The sequence below is a fragment of the Etheostoma cragini genome, chromosome 6 (assembly GCF_013103735.1).
Source record: "Etheostoma cragini isolate CJK2018 chromosome 6, CSU_Ecrag_1.0, whole genome shotgun sequence".
NCBI lineage: Eukaryota > Metazoa > Chordata > Actinopteri > Perciformes > Percidae > Etheostoma > Etheostoma cragini.
In genome coordinates, this window is record NC_048412.1 from 5,297,491 (window position 1) to 5,308,823 (window position 11,333).

The 11,333-nt window shown below is 39.1% G+C and overlaps 1 protein-coding gene across 1 annotated transcript in view; it reads right to left on the minus strand.

Annotated features, from left to right (window-relative positions):
- Positions 1-8,221, minus strand: part of tgfb2 (transforming growth factor, beta 2) — a 102,196-nt gene extending 93,975 nt beyond the window's left edge. Inside the window, exon 1 of the mRNA XM_034873855.1 lies at positions 6,949-8,221. Within this exon, the coding sequence (XP_034729746.1) occupies positions 6,949-7,294 (346 nt within the window). The 5' untranslated portion in view covers positions 7,295-8,221. The remainder of the gene's footprint in view (positions 1-6,948) is intronic.
- Between the last annotated feature and the right edge of the window lie 3,112 nt (positions 8,222-11,333).

Genomic DNA, 11,333 nt, shown 5'->3' on the forward strand with positions numbered 1-11,333 from the left:
AGCAATGTAATAAATTGTTGGAGAGAGAAAATCTAATAAAGTAAGAGTTGGCAATATTTTGTTTGCTTTATTTGTCTGTTTATTTGTCTTAAGGTACTATAATAGATAAAATACATTGATTAAACCTAATTTTAATATGTAGAAGTTAAACAATAAATTGATCTAAATGCACATAATTCATTGTTAGTATACCAAATCTGAAAAGAATTAGCAATTTTTACTCAAAATAGTTAAGCTAAAACATGTAAAATTAATTAATTTAAAATTACTAAAAATAAAATAGTAAACACAACGTACAAAATATATGCACAATCAACTTATAAAATATATCTGGATTTAGACAAATTTATTTCGTTCAACCACTTACCTAAATAAAATTAAGCAAATTCAACATAACATTTTTTTCAGTGTAGATAAAATACATTGATTAAACCTAATTTTAGTATGTAGAAGTTAAACCATAAATTGATCTAAATGCACATAATTCATTTTTTAGTATACCAAATCTGAAAAGAATTAGCAATTTTTACTCAAAATAGTTAAGCTAAAACATGTAAAATTAATTAATTTAAAATCACTTAAAGTTAAATTAGTAAACACAACGTACAAAATATATGCACAATCAACTTATAAAATATATCTGGATTTAGACAAATTTATTTCGTGCAACCACTTACCTAAATAAAATTAAGCAAATTCAACATAACATTTTTTTCAGTGTAGGGATTGTGCCACACAAATTAGAAGGAGGAAGAGCAGGCTACCCTCCCGTCACTGCCAAACAGTGTGGATTCGGACCAATTTTAAGAACAATAATTAATATGTAGCCTACCAAAACTGTATCACAAAAGTTATCAATGATTGCTCTTTTTTAACTAAAGTACACAATATTGTTTCATGATAACAATCATCCATATTGGGAGTTTACAATAAGTGAGTTAAGAAAGCAGAAACTATAGCATACCTTTGATCTTAAAAGCATTACTGTGGAATAACTATGCCTTTTTGTTGCTCTCAACACAGAAATAGACATAAGGCAAAAAACAAAGCTGGGCAAGGTAAACATGAAAATGTGCGTACTATTTACAGAAGTAAGTTTATATGTAATAAAGCGTATACATGCATATGCAAACGTGCGTAAATAAACACATGTAAACAAACATGTCTAACAGTAAGTCCTTGTGCTAGTAGATGGGGCCATTGTTCAAACAATGAATTCTTCCAACACCGCAGGTCACATAATCGGGTGGTGTAATTCAGCTTTATATCATTTTATACTGTGAGATACTTTGAGAGCCATTTTTATAATGGAGAAACAGTCTGTAACATGTATGTGTTGAATCAATTGAAAGACATTTTGACATATAAAACACGTATTAATTGACTTGAATTTACTTAAAATCTGGCGAGGATACCTAGATGTGGCAGCGTGCTTAATAACGACAATGTACACTGCCTGCAGTGTAGTGTATCCTCACGCAGATGTCACACGAGGTTATCCGTGACACAAAACGCTTATTAAAAAACATCTGCGCTTCCACAGAACTGATGCATTTTAAGACCAAGATGGCGGATGTACGATTGTCTTTAGCAAGCAGCCCTCTCATAACATAGCGGATGACATCGGTGACACCTATGCTGCACAAAGATCCCTGGGGCCTGGCAGAAATTCCCCATAGTACTGCTTCAGAGGAGAAAAACAAACATTCAACCTTAATCAGTAGAATAAATGAGGTTGAAATATCTCTAATCGGCAAAAAGTAAAGGCCAGCTTCTTAACCAGCTACCAAGAAAAAGATAGAGCTGCTATGACAGAAAATAGAGGACATGGAGAATTGTTTGAGACACAATAATGTTTGTGGGAATTCCCGAGGGCAAAGAACTCTGAGCTCTCCCAATGTGGTGTGACTCTCTTACACATATTTAAGGCCATCTGACTCCCTGTGTTCTTGCCATGAAGAATAATACAGATGTTTGTAAAGGTGAACCTGCTTGGACAGGCTTCCCAACTGACTATGTTGAAATAGAATGTGCATAGTGCAACAAGTTACAGACATTCAGAGATGCACAACAACGTGTCGTGTGAACTTGCAGAGCGGTCGCGCTGGACACGAAAGACACTACAGCAGCGATAAAACTACCTGCCTTTTTAAGCGGCACGTAAGAGTTTGAATGTAATAACAATGTGAAGACCATGTGGACGAGCGGGACAGACATCAACTCATTTTGTGCACATGTGCCACATGATCGGCATAGTACAAAGTGTTCCCAACAGTGGCACAGCCACAAACAATACACACCACTGTATGTTGTGCACACAGTAGCAGCTGAGATCGGGACCCCTGTTAACTGTGTACCCTTCTCACTCATGGTTGTAATTTTATAACACAACAGTTAATAACCCACAACAAACTCTCTTTAACATGGTAAAACACCATAGCAAACTACAATTTGCAACATAAACAATTTATAACACCTGTACAAATTTACACCGCTGTATGGCATGCCGGGTAACGTTATAGCTGCTAGCTAGCCAGGTAGCATAACAGTCTGTTAACAGCTGGAAGAGGCTTTGTCGTTACTGCACATTCAAGAACAGAAAAGAGAGATAGACAATTTAAAAAGAGAACGGAGATACATAAAAAAAGAAATTGTGCTCAAGACAGGAGCCATCTTCTGTTCATAAGTTTTTTGTTTGTAAAAAAAACAAAACATCATTTTGCCACTGATGTTGCCGGTTGTGCTAAAGTTACTGTATGTTACCATAAGCAAGCAGTGGAGCGGCATTATGAACACAGTAACAGTCCACTCATAGTCCCGCTACAGACAGAAACTATTAAAACACTGGATTTAAGATATGTCTTTTTTAACCCTTTATAATAGACACTCAAAGCGCTTCAGGGTGGGGGGGGGGGGACCGGAGCATCCGGGCACATGGGGAGAAAACTCCACCAGCATTCGAACCCAGTACCTTCTTGCTAACCGTTGGGCCACCGTGCTGTGTGGATCCCCTAATGGGGTTCTGCATAAAGAAATAAAGGAATAAAACAATAAAACCATAAAAACTGCAACCAACAGTTGCCCACTTTTCTACAATATCATCCCCGTGGTCAAGGTAACGTTTATACAACTATCTTACAATAATTAGTTTTTAAAGGAAGCTATATTAAAGTTGTTAGTATATCTATATTTACTCATTTAAATTAATTTGTTTTACTACTTTGATGGACTGAGCACCTCTCTCTTCCTCCTTCTCTCCATCTGTATGCAACCTCATCCCATTAATGCATGTTACTAACTCAACTTCTTCCCTTTCCTGTAGTCATGTGCTCTCTCGCCCCGTAGTCTTGTGCTCTCTCGCCCCTCTCCTCTCTCCTCCTATCGCTTCCTGCAGGTGTTTCTGGCTCTGGAGCTGTGGTGGGAGTCACCTGCTGCTTCCATGTTCCTGCTCAACACCCTTTGCTACAATGTCTCTTGTCTCTCTGTCTCTCTGTCTCTCTCTGTCTTTGTATTTCACCCCCAACCGGTCAAGGCAGATGACCGCCCACACTGAGCCATGGTTCTGCTCGAGGTTTTTGCCTCTTAAATGGAAGTTTTATCTTGCCTCTTTCACCTAGTGCTTGCTCTTGGTGGGGATTGTTGTGTTTCTATAAATAACTTCAGAGTACGGTCTAGACCTGGTCTTTTATGAAAAGCGCAATGAGATAACTGTTGTTGTGATTTGGCGCTACATAAATAAAATTGAATCGTAATACTGCACTTTGCACAATATAAATACTTTACATTCTGTAAATGTTTCATGCATTCTAATTTCCTTCATTTATTGTATGATGTGGAGCCAAGCAAACCCTTTCGTCATCAAAGCTTTCAATAAACACGATGAAATTAAAATGTTTTTATATTCTATGTCCAGACAGTAAAATAAGCCGTTATAAACATATAAAAAAGGCCCAGTCATGCAAACTAAAGAAGATACTGTGATATAAGGTAAAACTGCCATAATCTTAAAAAATACAGTGACACAAAGTTTTGGTCAAACCTCCCACTACAAGTGTGTGTGGGGTACAGTATATTAAATTAGCAGTAACGTTATAGCTGGTAAAGTAACAGTGCAGACTGTGAACAGTTTATCAGTTGGTGAAGAAATGCTACAACTCCTCAAGACCCAAGCCAGGTTCCTAGGTCTTCCTTGCTACCTACTGGTTAAAGTGAAGCGGGTTAGCCAGGACGGAACTAGCGACAACTTTAACACAGGCTGACCAATTTAAGGTGGGCTGGCTTTAAGGTGGACCAGATAGTCTCATTTTAGTAATAAGCTGCTCATTCAAGTTTTGCTTCAGTGATCTCTCACAACCAATAAGCTTTTTGTAAGTAATTGCGCGCTGGCCACCATCACCAACATGAAAAATAAGAATTTGGCGTCATTTGCACCTAAGTGCTCTAAAAACACATATAGGTCAGCCACTACAAAATAAATGGTCTTTTAGTCAGATTTAGAATGGGTCAATCTTAGAAAATGCTGGTTAATACGTTCCCCATAATGCAACCTATGCCATTTTTAATGAGACCCTCCTTGCCTGGTTAACACCCATGTTATTTTAAACTCCACACCACCAGTTACTGTGATAAATCTCCAAAAAGACCTTAAAAGTTTTTAGCCACCAATTTAGTGTCTATTTTGCTGGAATTTTCCATGCAGTGAGTGGCAGGCAGGGCATGCACACAATGACTCGCAGCTAACTGGGTTTCAAAAACCAACAGAGACCTGGGACAGTGTCTCCAACCCTTTCCATATCCACCCCCACACCCTCCCCATTCCGCTGCCTAGAATTTCTTTAAGGCGCTCAAGGTTGTGGTGCCCCACATTGCTGCCTCTTAACTAAACAGGGCTCATACTCTGTGTGCTTGTGTGTGTGTGTGTGTGTGTGTGTGTGTTTTTTTGATATTCACTTTCACAACAACTCAAGCTCGCACATCAAGAGAAAGAGACAAAAAAAATACAGCATATCAGCTGAAGGGTACACTGCTTGATCTCTCTCCTGTCAGCATCTGTTTCCAGACATAAGGACCTGGCCAGTGTCACCAGTTCAAATGAATGGAAATCAGTTCTGGCCTCTTTGCTCTCTGCGTGTTGACTCAGTATTATTTATACCCTGTGAATGCTTTCCTGACGGCACTTGGCATCAGGCCAGACATATTCATATTTAAGGTATTTACACAAGAGGTATGGCCAAGGAAAACATTAAATGTAAAATACACCTCAGGGCATACAGAATGTTGTGCTGATTTATTTTTGCTTCAGTTCATGTGCTCACATTTCTGATGTAAATGGGAAACCCATATTGAGATAAATGGCTCTACAGTTTCATTTGATATGATTATTTTGTTTCTACAGCCATGCCTTTCTTCTGATGTTTCTTTGAGCCACTGAAGGAGGAATTCTTCTTCTCCACATGGGAGGTCAAAGGTTAGGGTCGGCTACAGAACAGCACCACTGAAGCTGGTGGATTCAGCGCAGGATCTGTCAGCAGAGAACTAAACCCACAGCTTCTGCTTGAAGGGTTATTACTCAAATAAGGCTTTTTTTCTACAACAATACACATTTTAAAAGAAAAGAAAGAGAAAGAAATAAATCCTCCCCTACTACCATTGGAAGAAGTTCTGACTAAGTAAATTGAGTAAAGGTGGGATTGTGTAATACTGAATGTATCTTTTTTTAAGATGATAACACAAGGTAATAATTCTTGAACTGAGTTCAAGGACAAATACTCTACAACTCTTGTTCTCTGTACAATAACATTATTAAGGTCATTATTGTCATTACACCACCCTTCTAATGTCAGCACCAATACTACATTTAGATATCAGAAGACAATATTACCACCACAGTGTGTTTAGTTCATTCCCTCCTACATTTAAAGCTGCAATCTGCATCTGATCTTACTAAAACCCTAATTTAAAAAAAAAAACAGAAAAGAATCTGAATGGTCACTCTGGAAGTGAAACTGTGCAACTGTGTTCTAATCTTACTTTGCCCAATATTAGCTCTTCAATGATTCTTTAAGCCCCTTTGTGTGAAGTTCACCCACAGATGAGAGCATTGAGACAGAGAGCGGCAATTTGTCCAGTTTACCGCTAAACACCTAAGGTGTACTGGGTTTTCACTGCAGACAAATGGTATGGTGACATTATGGGAGACTTTCAAATAATCAATGGAATAAATGTGCCTTAAAGGATTAGTTCACCAGATTAAAGAAAAGAAGTGTTTTCAGAAATAATGTTCTTTATTAAATCCACAGATTTTTACAGGGATATATATTTTAGTAAAAGGTTGTTCCAATAAGTAGTGTAGAGGCAGAAATCTCAGAGACATTTAACTTAAAGCATGAGTGAACAAAGCCCAAAACTATTTGCATAGAGAGAAGAGAACCGAGGGGAAAGACTAAAAGGCTTTTTTGCCCCAGAGCAACAGATTAATCCGGCCAAGGCCAAGGTAAAGGCTGCCTACACCACCGAGCTCTGTTACTGGAGGTGATGGTTGAGTATTCAGATGCAATGATTAATATAGTCAACATAGACCTACAGGTTTTATATAATGGGATTTTGTTCTGGCTGTGATGGCTGTGTGCTGATGGCCGTTCACTCTGCAGTTCTCTTGAGTTGGAGGAGGAATCGTTGTTGAAGTCCAAGAAGTCAAGCTCAGCTCTAACTCCCCCATTCTATCTAACTTATCCAGCCCCTAGACAGTTGGATCCAGCCATGCATGATGGTACGGCTTCTCCAAAACAATCGCAAACACACGTCCCCTCGCACAAACGCTATTTGGGACTTAATACTTTTACACTTGAGTGACATAAGTGGTGCGACATAGGGCCTGCACATGTGTGTGCACACACATAGGCTACACATTTGCGAAGGCACAACAAACAAACACACAAACGTACTTACTTTCTGACGGGTAGAAAGGCTGCATGTCGATCTTGTGCACTTCTTTGGCGTAATACTCCTCCTCGCTCCGCTGCCGCTCGCACGTCGCCGCCCGTTCGTTCGCCTTCTCCTGCAGCAGGTCGCGGGTGCTGTTGTAAATGGCGACAATGTCCCGAGACACCTCCTCGGGCTCGGGGAAGTCCTCCGGCGGACTGGTGAGCTTCAATTTGCTCAGGATCTGCCCTCGGATGGCCTCGATGCGCTTCTTCTTGAACTGATCAATGTCCAGCGTGCTGCATGTGGACAAACTTAGCGCCACGGTGGCTAAATCCAAAGTGAGGAGAAGGCTGACGATACACAGGTTCATCTTCTCCTCTGACGTCTTCAAATCTCAGATAAAAAACGGATTCAAGAAAATGTTCAACCAAGAACAGCTATATGAAACCAGTATGGTTCTAATGCCCTAGTTTCAGTAAAGTGTACCTTAAAATCCATTCAACTCGACACAAAAAGAGACCCGCTATTCGTTCAGAAAGGGATCGAACGAATCTATTCCCGGATGAAGGTGAACGCGCAGCGAGAGTGCGTAACGGTGCAGCTGAATGTTTCCAGAGGTGGACGTGCGGCCATCAAACGGATCTGAACTATATAGATGAAACAGGAGAGTTAAAAAAAAAGTAGAGGTTTTCGTCAGCGGGACGCACAGACGTGTATAAGCCCGTGGAACCGCAGCGCTCGGCTCGCAGCTCTCCAACCGCACCTCACCGAACACCAGCCCAAGTCAAACTTCAGTGCTTTGTTGTGCAATTCATTGCTTTTTTTTTATTCTTCAGACATATCACAAAGTTGATTAATCAACATCCGAACTCAAACTCGGTCCTGGCGTGCAGCAGGGACGTAATGTGTGATTTTTCCTTTAAGTTTGGCTGACGCGTTAGGGCGAAATCAAATCAGATTCAGTTGTGATTTTCCGACGAGAAAGTCTTCCTTTAATCGTAGCTTTAAAAAAACAGCTCGGAGTTTGCCGTAGGTGCGACTGCATAGTGCTTTAACGCGTCTCCCTCAGCCCATTTAGTTGGGGAACGGCTCTTATTTTTTACGCGTGTCAAACGGACAGCAGTTGTCGCTTGAGGGAGATTTCTAAAGGACTAAAGTTACCACACGTGCTCCGCCCTCCGCCCGCTTCAAACCGAGATTGTGGTCATCACTGTCGGAGAAGGGAACCCCTTAAATTCCACGTTGCGACACGATTTGTTGAAAATAGGAGTGCTCACTGTGCCCATTGGGACAGCGCTGCAACGGCCCGTTGCCCCTGCTGCGTCATGATGCAAGGTCCTAAACTCGGTCAAATTCAGGCCTCTGGAACTTTTTTTAAGCTGCTATGAAACATCTTTATTGTTTTCTACACTTGAAACGGTTAAAATCCCCTTTCCATGTCACAGTTCCAATATACACAAGTTCAAATTTCCAAGTACTGTCTGGAAGAGTGTGTGAATGAGTAAACTTATTGCCATCATAACAACGTTCAGGAACTTGAAAAAATGACCTATTAGTCCCTGATTCCTTCTACTCAGTGCAATGTATACAGTTTTCCTGATTTCTTGTGTGGTCCTTTCACCAGGCACACTTTAATTTAGGCATTAGCAACATGCAAGCACAAAGGTTTTAGAAAAAGGTTTTCTGAAAAAGGAATGGGAGATAGTGGGCTGTAATTTTCAATAAGTTGATCCCTTGAGCTTTGATCACACCAAACTGTGATTAAAAAAACATCTGATGTGTGAAACTGGACCATGGCTCCTTTTGGGGGCTTTCTTTAAAAATATAATCTACAATTAGATAAATTAAAGTTTTTCTATACCTTGTTTCCATTTGCACCAAAAACATTCACCTTCCATCTCCTGCTTTTTCCCAAGATCATCTCCTTAGTGTCCCCATTGTTGAGCTGGGTGTCTCTTCTGGCTGCAACTGACAGAAGGACCCTGTTGTGTTTTGATGTTGTGCAGAGTTCAGAGTTGAAGACATTTTAAAAGATTTTAGGTCACGAGCCCTCCAGCCACACAAGCCTGTCAAATCTTCATTTACAACCCACAAATATTTAGATCTTTCAGAACTTTCAGATAAAAAAACAAATATATATATATATATATATATATATATATATATATATATATATATATATATATATATATATATATATATATATATATATATATATATATATATATATATATAATGTCATGTGACCCATATACTGCCCCCGCTGTGGTGTTTCAATCAGTCAAGTGTTTCAACTAGCTATGCTACTGATCAACTCCTTGTTCACATGACATTGTAACATTTACCACTGCTCATTTTAGAAAGGCCACTGCGCGAAAATGATCTGTGTTTATGTTATGTGATGTGCGTTTGGATTGCATTTCATTATGCAATTCTGTCTGCTGTCAGATGTGATTATGGGAAAAGGATGTCTCACTGGTGCGCTAGCTAACACCGGCAGTCAGAAACAACTATGGTCTGTTTGATAGTCTAGTGGTTTTCTTGAGTTGCCTATCTAAAATAAGCACTATACATTTCTATAATCCGTTAAGATCAGGGAGTTGAGCTAGCATAACCAGTTAATAAGTTGTTTAATTCCAATTATTTTCCAATTAACTCACAAGTTCCACTTTAAAAACAGCTACGTCCCTGCCAATTTAAAGTGAATGAACTGGTTTAATGAGAGATACGGTTAGCTTGACCGCAGTTGTTGGCTGCATGGCTGATCAGTTTCAGTGTACGTATAATTGCACAAATCCACAACACTCTCCTTTCTGGGTTTTCGTTCTGAGATGGCTGAGATTCTTGGCTTGCATCTGTTTGCTTTGGGCATTCAATTGAACAACTATCTGACATTTCAGCTACTGTGTGGTTAAAGCTGAGCTAACTTGTTTGCAACAGCATCTTTTAGCCCTTCAGGAGGGCGTTCCCATAGTGCCGATACATCCTTTGAAAACTATGAATAGTGTATGTTGGAGCAGAATCCGACTTCTCAGGCAGACCTGTGTGAAAGAAAAGAGCATCTGAGACAGGATTTAGTTTAACTATATGTGGTTTGGGGCCAGGGTCATTATACTAAAATGAAAATAAGCAGGGAAAAATAGTTTTAGTAAACTGAAATTAAATAAAAACTACAACCATCAAGACAAAGTAAAACCAGGTAAAAGGAAGCAGGAGATTTCTTTTTATAGGCGAGCAAAAACAAAATTGACCCTAAATGGGTACTCTTCCTTTTAGGTATTTCATTTAATTTGATATATTAAAACTAAAACAATGCGAGAGGTGGTTGTACGTCAGTAGCCTACATGAAGTTACATCCCCCTTCCATTAACCACCCAGTTTTTATTTCTTTTCTATTTTTTGTCCCCCTGTACTTGTGTAAAGCATCATTGGGTTTCATGAAAAGAGCTATAATAGATCTAAGTTATTAATATCATCATTATGTTGGTAGCTACAACAAACTGTTGCTAATGCTTTGGCGTGTGACATTGGACAGTTTTGATTATTAAGGGAAAAATTTGAGCAAAGGGTGTGTGTGTGTTTGTGTGTATGTGTGTTTATGTGTGTGTGTGTGTGTGTGTGTGTGTGTGCGTGCGTGCATGTGTGTGTGTTTGTGCGTACACAAGAGTGCATTTCAGCTTAAGAAAATTGTTTTGTTTTTTGTGAAAGAACATTAATACAGTATAATTTGAATAAGAAGTGGTTTGGGCTCCTTCTGTAAGTCATTTTGGGTACATTTTGGTTCTGGAGAATTATACAAGCAGTAATAACAGAGGCCAAGCAGTCAGCTTGTTTCAAACAGGCACATTTTGAACGGGCACTGTGCACTGTAGTATCTAAGTTAATGCATAATAATCTATTATGCAAGTGAATTCAAAAAACATTCTCTCTGTCTGTGTTAAACACAGTCCGAGGGCTACCACTGATGGAGTAAGAGAACTGGTGTCAGCCCTTAGTCATCTTCCAATACTCTGCCGTTCACATTTTTTGGCATTTTGAAAGAGAAGGCTCTGTCTCAGGCTTTTGTTAGCAATAGTTTAACATGCAATTGTTCTACATTTGGGAAGTTTCCAACTTTATATTAAAATAAAAAGTAAGGTGCAATAAAAAAAGCTGTGTTTTAAATAAATCTTGCATTGTAATTACATGATTGAAAAAACAGTGATTTTGTCATTTTGTTATGGTTTGCATTCTGTGCATGTAGCCAGCTTTGAACAGCAATTTTGGGAAGAGTAACCAGGAGTAGTAAGTCTATAATAGCCTTTTTCTTGACAAAAGTTCCTTTAATCAGATGTTCTGTGACTATTCCTATGTGTATAACCTGCTAAATCATAATTAATTTAGGTTAAAAAAAATAGGTTTAAACATAA